Source organism: Podarcis raffonei, chromosome Z (assembly GCF_027172205.1).
Source record: "Podarcis raffonei isolate rPodRaf1 chromosome Z, rPodRaf1.pri, whole genome shotgun sequence".
In the NCBI taxonomy this organism is placed as follows: Eukaryota; Metazoa; Chordata; class Lepidosauria; order Squamata; family Lacertidae; genus Podarcis; species Podarcis raffonei.
The window spans coordinates 13,160,356-13,186,288 of NC_070621.1; the positions used below are offsets into that span (position 1 = coordinate 13,160,356).

The following is a 25,933-nucleotide window of genomic DNA, read 5'->3' on the forward strand; positions in this document are numbered from 1 at the left end:
CAGAGCCTGAAAAGGGGCAATGACATGGGAGTGTTTTCAGCTGATGCAGCAAGAGACCCTTCCAGTGGTGAGTGACTGGCCTTAGGAACTGTAAATGAGGGGAGAAGAGCTATTCAAGGCATACCTACAGCAGTCTTTAAAAGAAACAAAAACAAACAAACTGGCAACCCTGTAATTATTTGCCTGGTTTGATTTTGTTGTTGTGCTGGGTGGCTGCTTCAGCAGACAAAAAGCTGGGATGGGGAAGGTCTGTGGCTTATTTTTTATTTTATTATATTCATATCCTCTGCCTATCTGCCAAGCCTTTTGCCAACCCCATGGTTACAAAGTGAGCTTCATGACCGAGTGGGGACTTGAACCCTGGCCTCCTAGGTCCTTGGCCGACAGACATTCTAACAACTACACCACCAGTTGCCATGAAGCTCACTTGGGTGACCTTGGGCCAGTTGCTGTCTCTCAGCCTATCCTACCTCACAGGGTTGCTGTGAGGATAAAATGGGCAAAGAGAGAGAACACTGTACAACCACCTTGAGCCTTTTGGAGGAAAGGTGGGAGGCTGTAGCAGGTGCTGTAACTCTCCAACCGCTTGACTTTATCCCCGAAGGCATCCTCTTCCATTGTCTCTCAAGGCAGACCAGTGCCAGCAACAACCTATGTTCCAGGGCTTGGATGTTTGGTGTGGTGGTTAGACCAGGGGCAGGCCACATTCATACCACACATTTAAAGCACTCTGATAACAGGTTATGGCTTTGCCCAAAGAATCCTGGGAACTGTCATTTGTTCTGGGTGCTGAGAGTTGTTGGGAGAACCTCCTTCCCCTCCCAGATCTACAATTCCCAGAGTTCCCTGAGAAACCACTCTTGAGAGCTGTAGGTTCAAGAGAGGTCTCCTAACAACTCTTAAGTTCCTGTAAACTAAAACCATTGACTGTCCACAGTGGTATCATGGTGGTTTTTACGCTGTGAATGCGGCCTTAGACAGGGATAGTCCAAATCCCTTCAAATAGAGGATTGTCCTCTGTAAAAGTTGGTCATGTGGCTCATGTAATGAAGGCCTCAGACGTCGCAGCTGGAGCACGTGGCCCAAGTGGAGCACAGCAGCCTGTCTGAAGTCATCCACCTTAATTGGGGGCCAAGTGAGAAGCTTCAGACTATCCTGTGGTGCAGGCCGGCTGGCCTACCGCCCCTTCACCTCTCTTTGACTCAAGAGACCCGTAGCGGAATGGGTGGCGACTGTGGCCTGATCTGCCTCACATAACCAGCGTCAGGTTTCCTGTCGCAACCCAGACGCAGCCAATGAATGGGCTTTTTGCCTCTCTCCGTGTGTGTATGTGGTGTTTATGTTTCTGTGTGTGTGTGTGTGTCTGAACTCTTGCAACACAGACAGGCCAGCAGCCAAACACAGCTGCACAGTGCTTCAGCGATAAGGCCTCGTGAGGGTGTGAGGAGGAAGCTCAGGAGGGAGGAGGGCCCTGCTCCCATCTCTTGCTCTTTTCTCTCTCTCTCTCTCTGACACACACACACACACACACAGAGGAAAGGCCACATCAGCTTTGCACAAGTGGTTGCACTCTCAACCCTGCTGACTCGACTTCCAAAAAAATGCCACATGGCTAACGCCGGCTCCTTGGGACTGGCCCGGCTCCTTCAGAGGAGGGAAGCAAGTTCCCTGCTGCTGCAGCTCCGAAGAAGGCCCAATGCTTGGTAATGCTCTCTGTCTGTCTGTGGTGGGGCTGGGTTGGATGGGTGGAGTGGATGATCCAGTATTTATTATTTTTTTGATGGGGGTCAGTACAGGGTTGTATAGTTGCCGGCTGCTCCAGAAGGAAGAAAGCAACCTTCTGTGTCACTGTCTTTTAAGAGTATCTTAATCTGCAGCAGCAGCAGCAGCAGCAACTTGTCTTTGCAGTGTTGGGGGTGGGGGGTTATAATCACCTGCTGGTGGTCTTCAGATCAAGTTGCAGAGGAGCAAAAGTCTACTGTATGAAGTTTGCAACCATGCAGAGAAATCAATGCCCCGAGCAAACTTCTATGCTGTGAGTAACTGGCTGGCATGCAGTTGGCTTAAGAGAATTAAGTTTTTACTGGTACAGAGCTGAAAAGGATGGCAGTGAAATGGCCTTTGCTGAATTTCTGCAACTGAAAAATGATTTCAACTGTTAGGGGTTGTATGAGGCTGCTTTGGGTTGGCATCATCTTTTTCTTCTGTAATGGCCAGGGAAAGACGGAGGGACGTGGGACTGGGTTTGCCAGCTGACCAGAAAAAAACGGACCTGGCCTGCGTTTCACAAGTCACGTGATCTGTCTGCTGGCAAAGCCTTTCAAAACAGCTTTGCCATCTGCTAATGTATGCCAGTTGAGGTGCAGCTAAAGGCAGATGAGCAGGGTTAGCTTAAAAGGTGGCAACTCTAAGGCTGTCATTAGTTTTGTTTTCTAGTTGGGCTCCTGCACTTTAGCCATAGGAAAAGCAGGAAAGCTATAAGTGAAACTTTTTCCTGGTGTGGAAAGTGCATGTGCGCAGACTTTCCCTTGCATGTACTGTGCCTGGGAGTGATATTGTGGCTTATCAGCACATCTTTCTTTGGAAGTAGTTTGCAACTTCAATGGCAAGTCATGAATCTCTGGAAATGAGTTCTCTAACTAGGAATGAGACACACGTCGCGCAGCGCTCAAACATAAAAAGATGCACTTCCTGCTTTGGAACTTCAAGGGAAATGCACATGTCAAAACAGATTATTGAAAATTCTCTGGCAGTGCACACAGCATGACCACGTTGGCGATCAACTGGTCACCCATCTGATGAACCATTTCTCCACTTAGAGGGTTTCCGGCTAGTGTTGCCACCTTTCTGCCTATTCCTATGCTTTTAACAGCTGCCTGCAATGGGCTAAATTTAGCAGCTGAGGTTTTCCCCATTGCTTCAGCTCCTTGCTAGGAAAAGCTTCAGTTGCTCAGTTTGTGCCTACAAAGCAGGAGTAGTGCCTCCAGGCCTCTCTATGTGGCCCTAAAAACTCTTCCAAGACCACACCCCCTCTCCCTAGGTAACGCTTTGCATTGACCCTGCTTCACACCTTTAGTGTTTTTGCCTGAGTGGCCAGTACCCTTAAACTCTGATAATGCCTCTTGCTTTTTGCCTGGGTGGGCAGTACCCTTAAACTCTGATAATGCCTCTTGCTTGTCCAGGATGGAAGATAGAGGGGTTTGTGTGTGTGAATTAGCTGACAGTACAAAGGTAAAATCCATTGCTCCACCCACCTTTGCTCCTGGCCCTGCCTACCAACTGGTATGTGGCCCTCAGAAGCTTGTTTAGAGGGAATGTGGCCCTTCGGCTGAAAAGGTTCCCCTGTGGTTGCTGCAGTTAAAAGCCCATCAGTAAAACAAGTTGGTAGCCTTGCTTCCAGAGTTTGTGTGTGTCAGATGAGGTGACTCAGCACATCCGACATCCACAAACCATATGAAGACTGCTGGTCGCTGTTTGCCCATATATCAGTGAGAAAATGGTGGTGAGATAATGTTCTGCAAAGCATTCCCTGACTAGTGTGGTTGCAAGTTGATTGCAAAGACCAGATGTTTCCACATCCTGAAAAATGCTTGTGATCCTTACATGTGGAAATTTTGAAGCATTCTGCCCTACTAGTCCCAGGAAACATTAACCAGGAGCCTGCAAATACTTTTGCTCCCTTCCTGTTGCCAGCCCTGCTGGAGATTTAGAGCAGCAAACAGGGGGGTGGGTGAGCACCTTCCATCAGTAGGGGCGTAAAGTGTTTCTGCTCAAGAATGAGGCCCAACAAGTTTTGCCTGCTCTTCCTGGGTCCTTGGAATGCCAGTGTTCATAAGCAGCTACTTGAGAGCTGCTAAACCCCGCCACTGAGAAAAGGGACTAGGCCGCGTTCTGAGCCTAGTCAGGCCTGTGGCGCCCTCCCAGTGCCCCCCCCCGCCATAAAAGCAGGCAGGCCCAGCCGCGGCCTTGCTGGAGCCCCACGCTGCCCGCCTGGGTCGGAAGGGGCACCGGGCAGGGGGTGGTGGGGAGCGATGCCCCCCCCACCGCCCAAATGCAAGCAAAAGTAAAGAAGGCTCAGCCCGGCCGCCTGGATACACTCCTGATCCTGATCTTGATCCCAGAAGGAAAAGCAGCAAAAGAGGCTTGAGCCCAGGAGTCAGCCTCTTTTCCTTTGACCTTAGGCCCACCCCCGGCCGGCTGTCCATTGTCCTCCCTGGCCAGGGGCGGGTCAAAGGCCAGCTCAGGCAGGTGGGTGGCACCCGCCCAGGTGAGCCTTGCTTGGTGCCGCAAACCCCGCCCACATGTGGGGAAGGGAGGGCGGATATTCCTGAGCTATGTGTTCCATCCCCTCCAATCCCCACGCCGAGGGCTTAGGGTGGCGCTGTGGTCTAAACCACAGAGCCTAGGACTTGCTGATCAGAAGGTTGGTGGTTCGAATCCCCGTGACGGGGTGAGCGCCCGTTGCTCAGTCCCAGCTCCTGCCCACCTAGCAGTTCGAAAGCACATCAGAGTGCAAGTAGATAAATAGGTACCACTCCGGTGGGAAGGTAAACACTGTTTCCGTGCGCTGCTCTGGTTCACCAGAAGCGGCTTAGTCATGCTGGCCACATGACCCGGAAGCTGCACGCCAGCTCCCTCAGTCAGTAAAGTGAGTTGAGTGCTGCAACCCCAGAGTCGTCTGCGACTGGACCTAATGGTCAGGGGTCCCTTTATCCTTTACTTTTAAACCCATTTCCTGACCTATTTGTTTCATCTCTTCCAATCCCCACGCTGAGGGCTTAGGGTGATGGTGGTTACCAATAAAGTTAAAACCATAAAGCTTCAGTTACAGGGATTAAGCCCCCTCCTCATCTCATGCCATTCAGACCATTGGTCTATCTAGCTCAGTACTGTTCATGCTGACTGGCAGCAGCTCTCCATGTTTTCAGACACAGGATCCTTCCCTGCTCTGCCTGGGACCTTCTGTGTGCAAAGCAGATGCTCCACCACTGAGCTATGGTCTTTCCCTTTAAACTTAGGAAGCTGCCTTTTATGAGGGAGTCAAACTATTGGTCCATCTAGCTCAGTGCTGCATGCCCTGACTGGAAGTGACTTTCAAGGGTTCTGGCACATGGAGTATACCTTTGAGCTAAGTGAGACCTGTTGGAGGAGACCTGTTGGATCAGACCAATAGCCCATCTAGTCCAGAATTCTGTTCTCACAGTGGCCAACTAGATGCCCCATGGGAAGCCTGCAAGCAGGTCCCAAGCGCAAGAGCCCTCTCTCCTCCTGCAGTTTTCAGCCACTGGCATTCAGAAACACACTGCCTTCAACAATGGAGGCAGAACATAGCCACCATGGCTAGTAGCCATAGATAGCCTTCTCCTCCATGAATCCTCTTTTAAAGTAGTCCAAGCTGAAGGTCTTCAGCAGGGCAGAGGCAGGGGGTGTGTGGTGGGGGCGGGCTGCCTGGGTGTCACCAGTGAGGGGGGTGACAAAATGCTGGGCGCCACTCACTGTGGGGCCCCAAACGGTCCGCCCACTGCCTCCCCACACCCCAGCTGTAGGGTGGCTGAGTGGGAGGAGGTAGGCAGACATTTTGGAGGCCCTGTGGAGTGTCCTTTTTTTTTAATATATATAATTTTTATTAAAGAATTTTTTATAACCACAAAAACATAACAATACAACACAATAAACACAACAAACAAACAAACAAAAACAAATACAATTTCAAATCTTATTTTCTTATACCTTTCTTCTCCGACTTCCTCATGCCTCCCTTTTCTGTATTCCAATTTCTAATCAATTATTCAGCAAATCTTCCCTTATTTTAATTTAATTTAATCTTCCTTATTCTCAACTTTTCCCAGTCAGCAAACATAATGTTATGGAAAAAGTTCAAGGACTATTTAAAGAAACACTATAAAATTAATGACAGTTAGAATGATGTTGGACTAAAATAAATGGTTACTATTAGTAATGGTCATGACAAAGAGAATAAGGGTGATTAGTATAAATTTATAACAAAATAAGGCAAGATTTCGCTGAATAACTGTAAGAATTTGGAATACAGAAACGGCAAGTAAGAGGAGGTCGTGGAAGTAAGGTTCAGAAATTGGGTTATGAAATGGTACTTGTTTTATGTTTTATTATTGTTTGATGTTTGTTTATGTATGTTTTGTTTCTGTTATATAAAAAACTGTTCAATAAAAATATTATTAAAAAAAAAAAAATCTTCCTTATTCTCCTTATCTTATCCATTACTAATAGTAACCATTTATTTTCTAGTCCAACATCATTCTAACTTTCATTAATTTTGTAATATTTCTTTAAATAGTCCTTAAATTTTTTCCATTCTTCTTCCGCTGCTTCTCTTCCCTGGTTTCGGATTCTGCTCGTCATTTCTGCTAGACCCATGTAGTCAATCACCTTCATCTGCCATTCTTCCAGGGTGGGTAGCTCTTGTGTCTTCCAGTACTTCGCAATGAGTATTCTTGCTGCTGTTGTAGCATACATAAAAAAAGTTATATCCGTCTTTAACACCCCTTGGCCGACAATACCCAAGAGAAAGGCCTCTGGTTTCTTAGGGAAGGTATATTTAAATACCTTTTTCAGTTCATTATAGATCATTTCCCAGAATGCCTTAATCTTCGGGCACGTCCACCAGAGGTGAAAGAATGTGCCTTCCTTTTCCTTACATTTCCAACATTTATTATCAGGCAAGTGGTAAATCTTTGCAAGCTTGACTGGGGTTATGTACCACCTATAGATCATCTTCATAATATTCTCTCTTAAGGCATTACATGCCGTAAATTTCATCCCGGTGGTCCACAACTTCTCCCAATCAGCAAACATAATGTTATGACCAATGTCCTGAGCCCATTTAATCATACTTGATTTAACCGTTTCCTCCTGTGTATTCCATTTCAGCAGCAAATTATACATTTTTGACAAATTTCTAGTGCTGGATTCTAACAGTTCAGTCTCCAATTTTGATTTTTCTACCTGGAAGCCTATTTTACTGTCGGCCCTGTGGAGTGTCCTGCCCCAGCTCACCCTGCCCTGCGGGTGGCTGGCCCCGCCCCTGGGCGTAGGACACACACACTGCCCCAGGCGCCCAATCAGCTTGCTCTGCCGCTGGTCATCACTGCCTCCTGTGAGAGGTAGTTCCATATACTGGCCTTGGTCCAGTATATCTGAAGGAACGTCTCCACCCCCATTGTTCTACCCGGACACTGAGGTCCAGCGCCGAGGGCCTTCTGGCGGTTCCCTCACTGCGAGAAGCCAAGTTACAGGGAACCAGGCAGAGGACCTTCTCAGTAGTGGCACCCGCCCTGTGGAATGCCCTCCCATCAGATGTCAAAGAGAACAACAACTACCAGACATTTAGATGACATCTGAAGGCAGCCCTGTTTAGGGAAGCTTTTAATATTTGATGCATTACTGTATTTTAATATTGTGTTGGAAGCCGCCCAGAGTGGCTGGGGAAACCCAGCCAGATGGGCGGGGTATAAATAATAAATTATTATTATTATTATTATTATTATTATTATTATTATTATATATTTTTATTAGTTTTCAAATACAAAACAGAATTATACACTCCATACATCTTAATTACATCTTATTTCTCTTTTTTGACTTCCCTCAATTTGTCTGCAATCCTTCATATTTTAACTTTTTGCACATTTCTATTTATTATTTATATTATTACTGTAAACTTCATCCCATTTTTAATACTTATTATTAACATTCTCCCATCACAGCGCTTCATTAAAACTTACAAACGTAATCTGATTATCACTTAATTTTTGCAAATATTCAATAAATTTTTCCCAATCTTCTGTAAATCTTTGATCTCGTCGATTTTGGATCCTTCCTGTCATTCTGTCCAGTTCTGCATAGTCCATCATTTTTGTTCTCCATTCTTCTATCGTAGGTAGCTCCTCCTGTTTCCATTTCTGGGCTATCAGTATTCTTGCCGCTGTCACTGCATATAAAAATAACTTCTTTTTCTTATTTATCTCATTACCTGTAATGCCTAATAAAAATGCTTTTGGTTTCTTAACAAATGTATATTTCAACATTTTCTTCAATTCATTATATACTATTTCCCAAAAGCTTTTAACTTTCTTGCATTCCCACCACATATGATAAAATGTACCTTCTTTTTCTTTACATTTCCAACATTTGTTACTTGTCTTATACATTTTTGCTAATTTCACTGGTGTTACATACCATCGATACATCATTTTCATCACATTTTCTTTTATAGTTGTACATGCAGTGAATCTTAGACCTTCTTGCCATAATTTTCCAATCCTCCATTTGTATATTATGTCCTAAATCTTTGGCCCAATCAATCATAACTGGTTTTACCTCTTCATCCTTCGTGCACCATTCTAGTAATATCTTATACATTTTGGCTAAAATTTTAAAATCATTATTCAATATTTCTGTCTGAAATTTTGATTCTTTATCAGCAAAACCCCTTTGATTTAAATCTTTTCTAAACATTCCATTAATTTGAAAAAAATGCAACCAGTCATTAACATATTCCTTAACTTCTTCAAATGGTCTCATTTTCCATTTACCTTCTCTTTTACTTATTAACTTCTCATATGTCACCCATCCCCTAGTCATTTTGACTTTCTTCACACTCATCGCCTCCAACGGCAATAACCAATATGGAGTTTTTTGTTCTAACAGATTTTTATATCTTTCCCACACTTCAATCAGGGACCTTCTTATGATTTCCAAAACCTTTGTGTACATGTTTCTTATCATACCACAAATACGCATGCCACCCAAATCTATTGTCAAAACCTTCCAAATCTAACAAATCAGTATCTTCTAATTTCACCCATTCCTTCAACCAACAGAGGCAAGATGCTTCCTAGTACAATTTCAAGTCTGGCAGGGTGAATGAAGCCTCCTCTTGCTTTCACATCTGTCAATATCTTAAATTTTATCCTCGGCTTCTTACCCTGCCAGATATACCTTGAAATTTCTCTTTGCCAATTTTTAAAAATTGCTGCCCCTTTGATCACTGGAACTGTTTGAAATAAAAATAACATCTTCGGTAGCACATTCATTTTAATCGTTGCGATTCTTCACCTATTATTATTATTATTATTATTATTATTATTATTATTATTATTATAGTTTAACTGTGCTGTGTAAAGAAGTTCTTCCTTTTGCACATCTTAAATCCTCCAGCATTCAACCTCATCGGGTGCCCATGACTTCTAGGGTTATGAGAAAGGGAGGAGCACTTCTATCTATCCACTTTCTCTGTGTCATGCATAATTTTAAACATTTCTATAATAATGTCTCCTCTGAGTGTCCTTCCCCCCCCCCAACAAAGAAAGCCCCAATTGCTGAAACCTTTCCTCACTGGGGTTGTGTGTCCCAGAGAGCTTGGGTCAGTTTCAGAGCAATGCTTTCAAAACCCTTGGATAGCTGAGCCCTACTTATCAGAAGGAGGTGAGCTTGGGATGGTGAGAAAAAATTGCTGTGCATCTGTTGCTAAACCATAGGAATGGTGGGCCAGCATGATGTTTCTGGGAAGCTGATCTCCTGGGGAGCCAGAAAATGTCTAGATCTAGCCAGTAATCCGCCATATGCTACCTTGAACGTAAAAGATCCACTGTTAGCCCTTATTGCTAGCAGTGAATTGCATAGTGGCTGCTGTTCAAGATGACACAGATAAAATAGCGGCTTATCCACGCTTACCTTTTTGCCTGCTCTTTCCAGGCACAGATCTGTGCTTTAAAGCTCTGCATCTGAGTGCTCTCTCACGCAGCCCTCCTTCGAAATTTGAACTTCTCTGAATTTGGCAGTGCAATTTTCTGGCCAAGTAATGTGTATAAGAATGCATATACTAGGGTAAAGTATGCATATATTAGTGAAAATAACATATGAAAGGCATTGTATTATGGGAAGTTGATTTCCAAAAATGTGTTCTCTTTTCTTTTTTCTTTTCAAGGGTTGCAAACTGATGTAGAAAATGAGAGTCACACCAACACCATGCATTTAAAGCACTCTTATTCCACTTTAAGACACATGGCTTCCCACAAAGTGTCCTAGAAAATGCAGTTTGTTGAAGGTCTCCTAACAACTTCCAGCACCCTTAACAGACTACAATTCTGATGACGGGGTGAATGGGGGTTGTACAGGGTCACGGGGGATTGTAGAACCTTTCCTTTTTTGGGGAGCAGGGTTCCTTTGTCAACATCCTACACACCCAAGCTCCTGCAGACTGATTTGCATTGGCTTATGCCTTGATGCTGCAAAGTTCTGGTGTTAATTGGCTCTAAGCAGCTAATGAATGAGCCCACTATTTGCAGTACTAAATATTTTTTGCTCAGGCAGTTTTGTGCCAGAACGTCCATTGCAAGGGGCAATGCCAAGGATGTTCTGGGATACCTGAGGTCTCTGCTTTCTTCTTCTTCCTCCCACCCACCCGCCCTGCTCCATTCTTCAGAGAAGTGCTTGAAATGGGTTTCATTTGAAGGCAAATTGCTCTTACTTTGGTAAGGGACCAGGCATTTTGAAACTGGGGGCTTTTCATTTCTGTGCATTTATGTCTCTACACTGTAATTATTATTTTTTTTAAAAAAAGCAATAATACATCCTGTGGGCTGCATTATTGAAACTTTTGAAAGCTGTTTCACTTTGCTCTGAAAAAAACAAAAAGAAACCCATTTTCTAAGTGTGTGCCTGATTTGCTCTCTGTGAGCTGTAATTTACTCTGTGAAAAAAACAACCATTTGCTCTCTCTATCATCGTCTTCTTCCTGCTGGATCTCAAAAGGACATAGGCCACATCCACACTATGCATTTAAAGCAGCATCGTACCACATTAAGCAGTGATGGCTTCCCACAAAGAATTATGGGAGCTGTGGGGTTTTTTTTAAAAAAAAGTTGCTAAGAGTTGTTAGAAAACCCTAATTCCCCTCAGAGACTTACGATTCCCAGAGTTCCCTGTGAAAAGGGATTGACCGTAGAACCACTCTGTGAACTGTAGTTCCATGAGGGGACTAGGGGGTCTTCTAACACCAGTCTTAGCATACTACATTTCCCAGAATTCTTCAGGGAAGCCATAGCTGTTTAAAGTGGTATCGTAGTTTATTAAAAGTATGGTAAGAATGTGACCTGGATGCGGGTGGCGCTGTGGTCTAAACCAGAGCCTAGGACTTGCCGATCAGAAGGTTTGCAGTTCGAATCCCTGCGATGGGGTGAGCTCCCATTGCTCAGTCCCAGCTCCTGCCAACCTAGCAGTTTGAAAGCACGTCAAAGTGCAAGTATATAAATAGGTACCGCCCCGGCGGGAAGGTAAACGGCATTTCCGTGTGCTGCTCTGGCCTGCCAGAAGCGACTTAGTCATGCTGGCCACATGACCCGGAAGCTGTACGCCGGCTCCCTCGGCCAATAAAGGGAGATGAGCGCCGCAACCCCAAAGTCGGCCACAACTGGACCTAATGGTCAAGTGTCCCTTTACCTTTTAAGAATGTGACCACGCTGTCATCCTCAGCAGAACAAAGAGACCTGAAAGGTCATTTTTATTGTACAATCTTAGGAGGAGTGGGGGCGTGATGTAACTATCATGAAGGGACCCTTTGCTTCTGAATTTGCCATCAGGCAACTGCTGTTAATGTAGTATAAGAGTGCTTTAAATGCATGGTGTGAATCCTACCTGAGAGAAATCAGAACTGACAGGTTCACCCACACCTGAGCTCATGTAAAACTCAGCTGGATGGGGACAAAACTAGATTTAGATGGCTGTGCCTGTCATTGGCTCTGGTGCCACCTATTTCTGGGCTCCCTGACTTCTGCCAATGGGCAGCAGCCACCACAGCCGGGGCTTTCTAGTAATCTGAGAGAAAACTGGTTTATTTCCTCTGTTTGCCGCTGGCTGGAACTCCTCCTCCTGGCTGCCATGACGGACCAAACGTACAGAAAGTGCATCGCTGATTCTGTAGCGTCTGACTCATGGTTTGGGTTTATGTGGTAAGAACAGAGCCCTTGCATGGATTCACTGGCTTCCTCAAAATATAACTACCAAGAACACTAGAAGCCCCTTTTGTTGCTTCCTGTGCAGTGTGTAGCAGGAAGAAAACTATTAAAGGGGGTTAAACCTTTAAGAACAGAGGAAGAACTCTGTAGCACTGAACCGAAAGGTCCATTGAGTAAAAGTATCCTGTTTCCACAAGCCTGGCATGGTAAGAGAAATGGTCCCCGGTTGTTATTACCCAGGTCCCCTCCCAGCATCCTCTGTATTGTATATTTATAATGATTTGTGCTCATGTTGTTATCAGCCACCCTGCTTTTGATCCTGTTTGAGCCTGCAAAAGTTTTGGGGCAGATATCCTGCTTCGTTTCCTGTAGGTTCCATAGCGTTCTGCTGAAATTCTGTAACTTTTCATACCACAATTGTTCTGGTTTAATTTTATGAGTGTCCTGCTTCTGTTCCCCCTGTAGAGTGCCCACCCCCCAGGAGCAATAATGTGGTACCATTTAGGGGGCATATCACAGAACAAGAAATAAAATAGAATGATGACCCGTCCAGTATAAACCCTCTACCAATGCACTGTTGTTGTTTCACATTGCAGTGCATTGTTAAACTCTGGAACTCCCTCCCAAAGGAGTCACTGGTAGCCACTAACTTGGAAGAGGATAACTTTAAAAGAGGATAAGGCAAAATCATGGAGCATAGGACTATCAGTTGCTACTAGTCAATGATGGCTGTGTTCTGTCTCCATAATCAGAAGTAGTAATGCTACTAAATACCAGTTGTTTGAAGCCGCAGGAGGGGAGAGTGTTGCACTTAGGTCCTGCTTGCAGGATTCCCATTGTGTCATGAACTGGCTGGATGTGAATGAGTGGTGGGAGGCATCAGCAAGGGGTACCTCCAAGGGAACCCCCAGGGGAAGAAGGGTCAGAGCCAGAGGATTGGTGGTGGGACAGTGATGTGTGGTCAGAACATAGGCGCCGACTCCATGGGGCTTGAGGGGGCCCGAGCCCCCTCAAAAATTCGTTTGGGGGGGCTCCGCCCCCCCAATAATCTCCGGCGCCCCTCCAGCAGAGCGCCATCGCCGCCCCTCCCCCAGCCCAAAATGCACAGGGGGGGCGGGCTGCATGCCTCCTGCCCTCCCTCCCGAGCAAAAGCTCCACCCAATTTCCTTTGGAGCTGATTAATAGGCGCAGCACGCTCTCCCCTATTCGCTCACGAGGAGGCGGCGCCACTTTATTTGCATATTCATGAGCTTATTTATTATTCATGAGCTTTCCCGGGCCCCCCCAATATTTTTTATAAGTCCGCGTCGCTGGGTCAGAAGGAGAAGAGGGAGCAGACTGGGAGGAGGAGGTGCTGGAAGCTGAAGAGGCAACAGGGTTTAGTGAGCAGAAAAAGCCAGGGACAGAGAGCGGTCCAGGCTCAGAGGCAGAAAAGGAGGCGGTACAAGGGGCAGCAATGAGGAAGACCTCTGAAGAATCCAGGGAGTCTCCCCCTCCTGCTAAAACCAGCTCCCCCAAAACGACCCGGTCTTCCAGAACACGCAGAGAGATTGGTTGTGCTCAGAGGCAGTCTCTGATTGCTTGGGGGGAAACGCTGGAGAGGACGGAACTTAGGCAGCTGTGGGAAGGCGGGGACCTTCAGTCCTTGCAGCTGCCTCATTGGGGCAACACATACCGGGAAGAGTTGGTAGGATTACTGGCCTGAACTGTTTTGGTTGCTTTGAATAAAGAGTTAACTTTACTGATACCATCTGACCTACACTTGACTCTGGTTCCTGATACACTGGGACATCTGGTTGGCCAACATGACAATGGAATTATTATTATTATTATTATTATTATTATTATTATTATTATTATCTTAATGTTTTTATACAGCTCTGCTTATGTTCTTATGCTTCAAGCTGTGGGGAACTACAACTCCCACCATCCTTTGCTACTGGCCATGTTTGATGGGGCTTATGAGAGTTGTAGTTCAGCAACATCTGGTGGGCCAAAAGTTTCCCACTCATGGACTGAGTTATATTCGGAGTAAAACCTTTGTCCATTAGCTTCAATGTGGCCTGTAATGAGTTTGTACAAAAGATCCCAGGTTCAGTTCCTGAAATTTTCAGGTAACAGGAAAAGACCGCGTGTCTTAAAATTCTGGAGAGCCATTGCCATTCACCGTAGACAATGCTTAGCTAGGTAGAGCGATGGTCTGACTTGGCAAAGACAGCTTTCTATGTTACCTATATATAAGACTGGCCCACCTTCTTGCCTTCTTTCTTATAAATCAGGTGGTGGTTCCGCTTGTCACTGGCTCTTTCTCCACCTAATGTTCATCTCCCTGCCTCCTGCCCTACAGCAGAGGCTGGTTTATTAGGGTGAATGGGTAAGTGCCCCACCAACTTAGGTCAGCACTCACTGGCCAGCTTTCTTACAGCCAGTCCAGAGGGTTGTCCTGTCTGTCACCTTCCTCTTCCTTACTGTCAGCATTGCCCTTGCAGAACTCAGCAGGGAGGAAGAGGACGGGGCCTAAGATAAAATGGCTTGGCTCTGCCTGTCATTGGCTCTGCCTCCACCTATCATGGGCTCTGGGCTCCACCTACTGTTTCCCCCTCCCCTGCCTCCTGCCCTACCAGCCCCAATGTGTACCAGCCACCACTGCTCTTTCCTCTGGAGATTGCAAGTGACTGGAAATGGCAGGGAAGCAGAGCTCAGGTGAACGTTAAGAGAACTGTCCTGACGGTAAGAGCTGTTTGACGATAGAACAGCCTCCCTCAGGAGGTGGTGGTTTCCCCTTTGCTGTAGGTGTTTGAAACAGCCGCTTGGACGGCTCACCTGTCAGGGATCCTGCAGTTGCCTCCTGCATTTCAGATCATGTACTGAGTTGCTGGTTGGATCGGATGATTTCTAAGGTCCCTTCCACCAACTCAGTGACTTGCTGATCTCTAGAAGTTAATTACTGAGATTGAAAATGCATGCCTTCTTTTTGCTGCATGCTTGATCTAGGCAGTGCCCATCCTGCTGTTTTGCATCCTGCTCTCACTGGGTCAAACATATTTTTCTAGTAGAAGTTTAACCCAAAGAACAATTGGCCTCTTGGCACTGAAATCAGTGCTGATGAGTGAATGAATGCAGCCTGGTGGTGCGATGGGCCTGTCTGCTGCCCTCCTGATAGCTTCTCCCTGGGTCTGGCAGAGCTTCTCCCTATTGTCTATAGAGGCTTGTTTTCATATTCCCATCCTGCTTCTCGAGTTCCAAAGTGCCAATGGAATTTATAACATTCCACAATCCAAACTGTCCATTATATATATGCACACAGTTCTAAAACTAGGAATGAAGGCTGTGTTATGCATAGTCAGGACATTCGTCCATCTAACCAGTTTATTCTTATTATCATTAGTACTATTTCCCCCCCACCCGCTCCACAAAGTCTTCATGGACCAGCTCTGCATTCAACATGCAGGATTTATTTAAACCCCCCCCCCCATAAAATGGCAGGGTTTTGGCCAGCCAGCCTATATAGTTGAAATTGCACAAGATACAATCCCTGCTCTTATGTCCATAGTTGTCTTTATTTACTCTACTGGATCTAATAAAGAGAAAGAAGTGGGGCGAGATAAATAAATAGGGGACAAACCAAACCTAATAACTTGGGGGATTAGTGGCATTTTGAATAGGTGGCGGGTTTCTGAGCCAGCTGATCCTGGCCTTAGCTGGATGACGTCGCCTATCCCAGGTCAGCCAACTGAGCTGAGGCCAGGATAAGTCCCGAAACAGGGGTGTTCTACAGGTGTGATGGGATGTGTTGTAGGTTGGTGCAGGAGGAGACATAGCCCTATTCCAAACATGTTCAGATTGGTCATGTGACCTGCTAACCCAGTGGGAGTTCCCTAGTACAAAGGTGGTGTAAGTCAAAGTGTGTTTAAAGACTTTCCCTCTTCCCCTGGAGGGTTCAGATGTTAACAGGCCTTCTTCTTAATGGAGTTTTGAATCAGGGTTAGTTACACTGGCATGATTTACCCCAGCATAGATTAAGTTGGCTTCCTTTAGTTTGGATTGCTCTACCCATCAACAAATCAATGGTTATTGAAGTGATTCATCACTGAACTTCATGAAGTTGTTAAAATTAATGGCATTGTTATTTGCTATCTGAAGAAATGTGCATGCACACGAAAGCTTATACCAAGAACAAACTTAGTTGGTCTCTAAGGTGCTACTGGACCATTTTTTAAATTTTAAATATATTTCGGCATTGTTATTTGTTAGTCATTTAAAAACAGTGAGTTGGGCCATCTACTGCATGCCCTTTATCTTCCTGTCTGCTACATGCTAATGCTTCAGAGTCAGGCTGAATACAAAAGGTTTTGTGGTTCAGCGGATCCATGCTTTTACATTGCAATATTATTATTATCATTATTAAAAATAAACAAATCCTATTTTGCAGTAGGTTGTTAAAAGCAGACAGGAGTATGTGTTTTGAAAGGCAGTAGCCTCTAGATGGCACTGCTCTCCAAGAAAAGGGGATTGCTTTTGACCTAAAAAAACCAACAACCCAGAAAACTTACATGCTGGTTTTTCTGGTCTAGTTTTGTGAAACAGATACTTATGTCGAGATTGCGTACTTTTAAAAGGGGGTTAAGAGACACACAAAGTGTGGTGCTGATGGTAACCAACTCTTCTGTTGGTTACCTCTTCCATGCATTTCCCCAGATTCCTCTGGTAAAGCAACAAGCAGTGCCCCTCCCCCACCTGACATTTGGAAGTAGACCAGGGGTCAGCAAACTTTTTCAGCGGGGTGCCGGTCCACTGTCCCTCAGACTGTGTCAGGGGCTGGGTTATATTTTTTTTTGGGGGGGGGGGAATGAACGAATTCCAATGCCCCACAAATCCCAGAGATGCATTTTAAATAAAAGGACACATTCTCAGTGGCGTAGCGTGGGTTGTCAGCACCCGGGGCAAGGCAAGTAATTTGCGCCTCCTAACCTGTGGATTTGCACCCCCTAACCCGTGGATTTGCGCCCCCTAACCCTAACCCCCAGATGTTGCGCCCGGTGCGGCCGGCCCCCCCTGCACCCCCCATGCTACGCCACTGCACGTTCTACTCATGTAAAAACACACTGATTCCTGGACCGTCTGCAGGCCGGATTTAGAAGGCGATTGGGTCGGATCCGGCCCCCGGGCCTTAGTTTGCTTACCCACGAAGTAGACTGAGTCCTGGACCTGAAGGTTCCAATTATTGTCATGCAGGGTCAGTGCCAGACTCTTTTGAGAAAGGGGGCTTGGCACAGTGCCACCTGCACCCACCCACAGACAGGACACAGTGCTGCTTAAGAGAGCCACCACATGCCCCCTTCTTTGCCCACTAATGAAAATAATTCGGGGCCCAGTGAATGGTGGTGCAGCTGGATTGGGCTGGTTAGGAGCTCTTCCAAGCCCCTGGATCCCTTGACTAGTAAAGGTAAAAGGACCCCTGACCATTAGGTCCAGTCGTGGCCGACTCTGGGGTTGCGGAGTTCATCTCGCTTTATTGGCCGAGGGAGCCGGCGTACAGCTTCCGGGTTATGTGGCCAGCATAACTAAGCCACTTCTGGCAAACCAGAGCAGCGCACGGAAACGCTGTTTACCTTCCCGCCGGAGCGGTACCTATTTATCTACTTGCACTTTGACATGCTTTCAAACTGCTAGGTTGGCAGGAGCAGGGACCGAGCAACGGGAGCTCACCGCGTCGCGGGGATTCGAACCACCAACCTTCTGATCAGCAAGTCCTAGGCTCAGTGGTTTAACCCACAGCGCCACCAGCATTCCTTTGGAGCCCTTGACTAGTGCCCAACTAAACCAACGGCAGGCACCAGGCCTGCTAGCATAGTTAACTTATATTTATATATATAGAATTGTTTCTATGTGTTTGTGAGAACATAAGTTGTTTTTAAATATGGAATTGTTTTTACTGGATTTATTCATGGAGCTGTTTTCTTGTCTTTTTTTTTTTAATAATATTTTATTAAGTTTGACAATAGGGATAAAAAAACATTCACAAAAACAATATAAACACAGAAGGGATATAAAACATAGAAAATTTCACAATACAAAACTACAAACATTTAACCTAACAAGGGAGGAAAAAAAATACACACACAAAAAGGTAAAACACAGATCACTCTTTTCTAATTTCTTATCTTTGATAACTTATTTTCCCGACTTCCTCACGCCTCCCTTTTTTGTATCCCTTTTTAACAGTTGGTTCAGCAAATTCATATCCTGTTACTTTATCCTTACTTATATTAAATTCCAAATTTATAATTTATAATTTTTATCTATCTTGTTACTAAAACCCCTTCATTTCATTTCAATGTCATCAGCATTCATACATTTTACAATATTTCTGTAAATAGATTTTAAATTTCCTCCAATCTTCTTCCACCGACTCTTCTCCCTGGTCTCGGATTCTGCCAGTCATTTCCGCCATTTCCATATAGTCAATTACTTGCATCTGCCATTTTTCCATGGTGGGTAGGTCTTGTGTCTTCCAATGCTTTGCGATGAGTATTCTTGCTGCTGCTGTAGCATACATAAAGAAAGTTCTATCCTTCTTTGGCACCAATTGGCCAACTATGCCCAGGAGAAAGGCCTCTGGTTTCTTCACAAAAGTGTATTTAAGTACCTTTTTCATTTCATTATAAATCATCTCCCAGAAAGCCTTAATCCTCGGGCACGTCCACCAAAGGTGAAAGAATGTACCTTCAATTTCTTTACATTTCCAACATTTATTATCGGGCAAATGATAGATTTTTGCTAGCTTGACTGGGGTCATGTACCACCTGTACATCATTTTCATAATATTCTCTCTTAAGGCATTACATGCCGTAAATTTAATCCCAGTGGTCCATAACTGCTCCCAGTCAACAAACATAATATTATGTCCTATATCTTGTGCCCATTTAATCATAGCAGATTTTACCGTTTCTTCCTCAGTACTCCATTTCAACAGCAAGTTATACATTCTTGATAATATCTTAGCATTGGGTTCTAACAATTCTGTTTCCAACTTTGATTTTTCCACCTGGAAACCAATTTTTTTGTCTTGATTATAAACCTCTCTTATTTGAAAGTAATGTAACCAGTCTCGCACCTTCCCTTTAAGCTTCTCATAACTCTGCAATTTCAGCTTGTCACCTTCCTGTTCCAAAATTTCACAATACTTTGGCCATTTTGCCTCTATATTAAGTTTTTTCATAGCTTTCGCTTCCATAGGTGATAACCACCTTGGGGTTTTGTTCTCCAAAAAATCTTTATATCTTGTCCAGACATTAAATAGTGCTTTCCTGACAATATGGTTTTTGAATGCTTTATGTGCTTTAACCTTGCCATACCACAAATATGCATGCCACCCAAATACATTATCATAACCTTCAAGGTCTAGGATGTCAGTGTTCTCAAGAAGTAGCCATTCCTTCAACCAGCAAAAAGCTGCTGATTCATAATAAAGTTTAAAGTCCGGCAGGGCAAACCCCCTCTGTCTTTAGCATCAGTAAGTATCTTAAATTTTATTCTGGGCTTTTTGCCCTGCCAGACAAATCTAGAGATATCTCTTTGCCACCTCTTGAAACAGTCCATCTTGTCAATGATTTGTAATGATTGAAACAAAAACAACATTCTCGGCAGTACATTCATCTTAATGACAGCAATCCGACCCAGCAAGGAAAGCTTCAAATTCGACCAAATCTCTAAATCTTTCTTCACTTCTGACCAACATTTCTCATAATTATCTTTAAATAAATTTGCATTCTTAGCAGTCATATTCACCCCCAAGTATTTTACCTTCTTTACTAATGTCAGATCTGTCTCTTTCTGAAACCTCTCTCTCTCCATAGGCGTCAAGTTTTTCTCCAAAACCTTAGTTTTTAACTTGTTTAACTTAAAGCCTGCCACATGACCGAACTCCTGGATTAATTCTAGAGCCCTCTTGGTACTAGGTACTGGTCTTGTAATGTCAATACAAGATCATCTGCAAAGGCTTTAAGTTTATATTGTTTTGCTCCGACCTGAATACCATGAATCAGCTGGTCCCTTCTTATCATATTTAGCAAAACCTCCAGGACTGAAATAAAGAGCAGTGGGGAAATTGGGCAGCCTTGTCGTGTCCCTTTCTCAATTTTAAATTCTTCTGTCACTATGTTATTAACTATAAGTTTAGCCTTTTGTTCAGAATAAATCGCACCTATACCATTTTCAAAATTTTGTCCAACCCCCACCCCCTGCAGATTTTTCTCCATAAAAATCCAAGAGATGTTGTCGAAGGCTTTCTCCGCATCTACGAATATCAAAACCGCTTTTGTATTAATATTCACTTGTAACTTTTCCAAAATGTTAATTACATTTCTCATATTATCAGATAAATGTCTACCAGGGAGAAAGCCAGCCTGGTCTTTATGTATCATTTCTGCTAAAACTTTTTAAAGTCTTTTAGCCAAAATATCAGCAAAAATTTTGTAATCCACATTAAGCAGGGATATGGGGCGATAGTTCTTGAGTTGTGTCTTCTCAGACTCAGTTTTAGGTATAAGTGTGATGAAGGCTTCTTTCCACGACTCTGGCGCCTTTTCCCCCTCCATGATTTCATTGCAAACCTCCTTTAGTGGTTGAATCAAATAGTCCTTCAAAGTTCTGTAGTATTTGAGGTTAATCCATCAGGCCCTGGAGATTTTCCCAGTTGCATAGTCTGTATGGCACCTTCAACCTCTTGTTCTGATATTTTAGAGTTCAAGAATAATTTGTTTTCTTGAGAAATTTTTTTGTAATCCATTGGTTTTCAGAAATTGATCAATTTTAGTCTCTGTCTGTGGCCCTTGTGTATAAAGTTGTTTGAAATATCTCTGGAAGCAGTTTCTAATCTCCTGTGGGTTTTGTATGTTCTTTCCATTCACTTCAAGGTTAGTCACAGTATTTAACTTATGTCTTTTCTTCAATTGCCATGCTAGCAATTTCCCACATTTGTTAGCAGATTCAAAAGTCTTCTGTCTCATCTGTTTAATTTTCCATTCTATCTCCTGATTTGTCATTTTCATATATTGTGCTTGGTAAAATTTGATCTCTCTCAAGATTTCCTGTGACTTTGGTTTAACTCTAAGCTTCTTCTCTCCTTCTTTTATTTTTTCCAAGATCTTTCCCTTTTTCTCTTCTTGAGTTCTCTTTTTTATTGCATTCTGCTGAATCAAGAATCCTCTCATAACAGCTTTACTTGCGTCCCAGATTACCCTTTTTCCCACTGACATCTTCAAATTTATCTCAAAATAGTCTTTCACCATTTTTTGGGCCTTCCTAATAATTTCTGGATCTCTAAACAAGGTGTCATTCATCCTCCATCTGAAGGAGCCAGTCAGTGTTAGTTTCATTTTCAGTTTCACAGGGTTATGGTCAGAGTAAGTTTTGGGGCAGATTTCCACCTTTCGAATCTTTGGAGCCATTCCTCTGGTTATCCAGATTTGGTCATTTCTTGTCCAGGTCTTTTTGGCTTCAGAAAAGAAAGTCCCTTCTTTACTTAGGGGGTTCTTAGTTCTCCAAGTATCAATTAAATCCATATTGTCTGTCATTTCAAAAAAAGATTTCGGTAGTCTTCCATCTTTTGTTATTACTTGTCTGTCTGACTTGTCCATGTTTGTCGATACCACTCCATTCATATCTCCAAGCATAATGATGTTATAATCCATAAAGTCCAACAACGTCTCATGCAGTTTCTTAAAGAATTCTGATTTCCCCTCATTTGGTGCATAAACACCTACTATCAAGAATTTCTCTCCTTGGGCCTGTATTTCAATTGCCACAAATCTTCCTTGTTCATCTTTGAAGACAAATTTTGGGGATAAACTTTCTTTTGCATAGATCACCACTCCTCTCTTCTTAACTTTGTCTGATGAAATGAATTCTTGACCCAATCTTTTGTTAATCAGTACTTTCCTATGTGTTCTAATCACGTGGGTTTCTTGCAGGCAAATCAAGTCCAAATTTTCTTTTTTCAACAAATGAATAATTCTTTTCCTCTTGTCAGGGGAGTTCAGACCCTGGATGTTCCAACTTAGTGCTTGCAGAGACATTGTGTTGTTATTCTGTAGTCCCTCCAACTGCTCCCGTCAGTTGTTCTTGATCAGTGGGTGGTATTCCTTTCTCTGTTTTTTCCAAGCCTGATGGTGGGTTCCCTATGTCCAGGACTCCTGGTCTTAATGTCTTCGGCTCTTTTTCCGCCTCTTTCTGTAGATCTTCCTCGTGATAGTTCAAAAATCTCACTTTGTCTTCCTTTGATCTTATCTTCACTTTTTTCCCTTTATAATTGAAGGACAGACCCTGGGGGAACTCCCACCTGAAAATAATGCTGTTTCTTCTTAACAGTTGGACTAAGTCACCGTAGTTAGCTCTCAAATCCAATAGGTGCTTTGGTATATCTTTGAAGATTTCGATTCTCAAATCTTCTATCTCCAATGGATTCTTGTAATGGAGGCTCAATATTTTGTCTCTCTCTTTTTTTGGATCTAAGTGAAATCAAGCAGTCTCTCACTTTGTTCTTTCTTCCCCCTTTGCCAATTCTGAAGGCACTCACTATCTTGAAATCTTTATCTGACTCAAGGCCCCAAAATTCCTCAAACTCCTATGTAAGAAAATCACACAAATTGCCTCCTTCCACGTCCGGTACTGCCCTGATTCTTAAATTGTTCTGTTTGTCTCTAAGTTCAATTAGAGATAGTTGGGCCTTGTGATCCTCCAATTGCTAATTAATTGGAGATATCTTTCCCTCTACCTCCGTCACCTTCTCTTTCGCTTCTTCAGCAATTTTCCTTGTCTCCTTAGATTCCCGGAGCAGCCGGTCAATAGCCTGTGTATTGGAGCTGATGGTTGTAGTGTTTAAATCAATTTTAGCTGACAATTTTTCCAAAGCTCCAAATATTTTGTCAAGTGATGCATTTAATGTCTCATCAGGGCCTACTCCCTTTGTTCCTGTCTGCCCAGTATCCTCTTTTTCTGGGAGAGATGGAACTACTATCGACTGTCTTCGTTGCTGCTGCCTACTTTTTATCCTTGTAGATTTTTCCTGGGGTTTATCCTGATCCATAACTTTATCTTAAAGTCCCAAGGTCGTTCTCACAACTTAACTTGTTTTGTTATGAGAAAATCTCCAAGCCAGCTGCAGTGGAAATTCCCCAGTTATATCCCAATCCTCCTCTAGGGGAGCACAATGGCAACAATGTTCTTTTCAACGCAACTTTTGTCTAAAGGCAGCAGTATCTCTTTTTAACTTTCCAATTTTCCCATAAAATGGCAACAGTTGCAAAGGGGGTCCTTCAATTCAGTTCAAATGCAGGTTAAACACATAAATTTACAATGTCTCTAAACGGTGCAATACTTTCCACTTTCCTGGCAGACCAGGATCAGGGATTAAGTGGTGGTCTCTTCTTTCCTTCCACTTTTCCCTTCAAAAAGTACTTTCTTCTCCCCCCCCCCCACTCTGAAGGGGGGTTCTTAGATCTGGCATTAAAATTAAGTCTTTTTAATTCAGCTTTCACGGTTCTTAGTTCCAGTAGTCTTTGCTTTAATACTGTCTACAAAACCGGAAGATGGACTTCCTTTTTACGTCTTCCCCGCTTCAGAGCCAAATTCAAGTTCTTTATTCCGATCAAAGGAACAAATCCTTTGATCTTTCCAACTTTAGAAAATCTTACTCACGGGTTGTAGTTTAAAAGCTGAATTTCAAGGAAGAAAGGACAGCGCTCTCCGGCAACAGCTGCAGCGGCTTCACTCCACAGAAGTAGCGATTGACTCTCAGTGCCGCACCACCCCCGTTCCACTCCGGAGCCCCTCACGGGGTCCCTTTGCCACTTGGGGGGGCGCTTTTGGCACCCGCCGAGTCCCACGGCCGCAGGCTTCCCCCGCCTGCGGTTTTTTGAAGGGTATCCGCTGCGCCGTAGCGGATAGACCCGATTTCTGCGGAGCTTCTCCCTCGTAGTTAGAAGGAGACCGCCATTGCCGTTGGCGCCGCCTCCGGAAGCTCCTGTTTTCTTGTCTTATGCTGTATTTGCTTTATAATTGTATATTCTGATGTTACAATGTGCCCTCGGACCTTATGGTACAGGTCAAGTAAGAAATCTAATGAAATAAATGAGATTTCTGCTGATAGGAGATCTGTCTTCCACAAACGTGTCCCACTCATCTTCCTCTCCTCTCATGACAACCCTGTGGCATTTTGAAACGGGAAGTAAACCACTGTACCATGCTGCCTTTCCTGCTGTGTTCTTATGCTTCTTTTTCTTCTCCCGTAGAGAAGGCAGGAAAGCGAGACCCACGGCAAGAGCTCACAATGGAGGGCCGGAAGCAGGCCTTGAAAAGCCCCCAGAAGCTCTCTCTGCTCTCGTCCCCAGTGCGGGCTGCCATTCGCCTGCGGAGGACAGCTCATGCCTTTAAGAAGAACTTCCTGCCTGGGGACTCCAAAGCAAAGCTTCTCCAGAGGCAGATCTCCTTGGGGAAGGCCAGACTGGGCAGTGCCTCCACCTCCCTCTTGAGCCAAGCGAGCTTTGAGAGTTCTCAGTACTTCACTTTTGATACCTCGGTGCAGGAGCCCTCAACCAGATCCAGCAAGCGGAGGAAGAGGTCCAAGAACCCCAGGGTATTGTACCCAGGAAACTCCAGGAAATACCTCCCTGCCGAGCACAAGAGCAAAGCCAAGAGGTGCCTCCTGTTGCTTGTAGGAATTGTCTGCTTCCAGATCCTGAACGCCATCGAGAATCTGGACGATAACCTCCTGAAATATGATCTGGATGGTCTGGAGAAGACAATGCACCGAGAGGTTTTTGGGCAGGCCTTAGCAGTCGAGAGCATTGTGGCATTGCTCAAGGACTACCTGGCAACACACATACACAACAAACCACTGGTCATCTCCTTCAACGGCCCAAGTGGGGTTGGGAAGAGCCACGTCGGTTGGCTGCTAGCCAAACATTTCAGGTCAGTCATGGGGCACAACTCTGTGCTCCATTACTTCGGCATGCACCACTGCCCGGACAGCGCTTCCACATCAGCCTGCCAGCAAGATTTATCTAAGACGATCAGCGAGATGGTTACCCAAGCCGAAATTGAAGAGAAGATCCCCGTGTTTATCCTGGACGAGGTGGAGTTCATGTCTACAGCCTTGCTGGAAACACTGGGCGGGTTCTTCCAGACGAACCAAACCAACGAGTTCCTCAATGCCGTGTACATCCTGATAAGCAACCTGGGGGGCAACGAGGTCGCCAATGTTCTCCTTCAGAATGCCTCTGGTGACCAACTGCAGCCCCAGAAGAAGGTGGAGTTGCTGCAGGCTGCTCTCCGTCCTGTCCTTGACCAAGTCCACCCTCTTTGGATGTTGGCGGAGATTGTTCCCTTCGTCTTGCTGGAGAAGAGCCACATCCTGAGCTGCTTCTATGAGGAGATGATGAGCGAAGGCCTTTATCCTGATCCGAGCCACGTGGAGAGCTTAGCCAGCCAGATCAACTATTACACTCAAGGGGGCCAACAGTATGCCATCACCGGTTGTAAGCAAGTTATAGCCAAGGTGAATCTACTGTAAAGGACAAGTGGGAACTTCTGACAAAAGGGCTGCCTTCCCCCTCTTTTCATTATGGAAGGGTGAACTGCAGGGGTCGAGAACTTTCAGCCCATGGGCCAAATGCGGCCTTCTAGGCTTCATTATCCCTCACATGTACTGGGTTGACCAATGTCTAGACTTTTTTGCAAATGAATAGGGATGAGAGCAACGTGGCTTTTGGTCGCCAGAATGTACAGCTAGGAATATAGGAAGCGAAGGACTTACACTTGAGATTGCTTTTTTTCCTTTTCCCTCCCATTTCTTTTTTACCTCACATTTCATGTCTTTTTAGATTGTGAGCCTGACGGCAAAGGACTGCCTTAGTACTGAATATTGTGAGCTGCTC

General features: G+C 44.5%; 1 protein-coding gene across 4 annotated transcripts; it reads left to right on the plus strand.

The window, feature by feature from the left end:
* On the plus strand, positions 1-25,933 carry TOR4A (torsin family 4 member A). 4 transcript variants are annotated; one of them, XM_053374087.1, is made up of 2 exons: positions 1-67; positions 24,290-25,933. In XM_053374087.1, the coding sequence occupies exons 1-2, from the start codon at positions 25-27 to the stop codon at positions 25,567-25,569; spliced, it is 1,323 nt and encodes a 440-aa protein (XP_053230062.1). In that variant the 5' UTR covers positions 1-24; the 3' UTR covers positions 25,570-25,933. The 4 variants fall into 4 exon arrangements, with proteins under 4 accessions (XP_053230062.1, XP_053230063.1, XP_053230065.1 ...); XM_053374088.1 differs by lacking the exon at positions 1-67 and adding an exon at positions 1,534-1,703; XM_053374090.1 differs by lacking the exon at positions 1-67 and adding an exon at positions 1,534-1,703 and having other exon boundaries at positions 24,295-25,933.

Coding starts and splice junctions, on each gene's coding strand:
- TOR4A (XM_053374087.1), top strand. CDS start 25: ATGGGAGTGTTTTCAGCTGATGCAGCAAGAGACCCTTCCAGTG. Junction 68..24,289: donor AGCAAGAGACCCTTCCAGTG/GTGAGTGACTGG, acceptor CTTCTCCCGTAG/AGAAGGCAGGAAAGCGAGAC.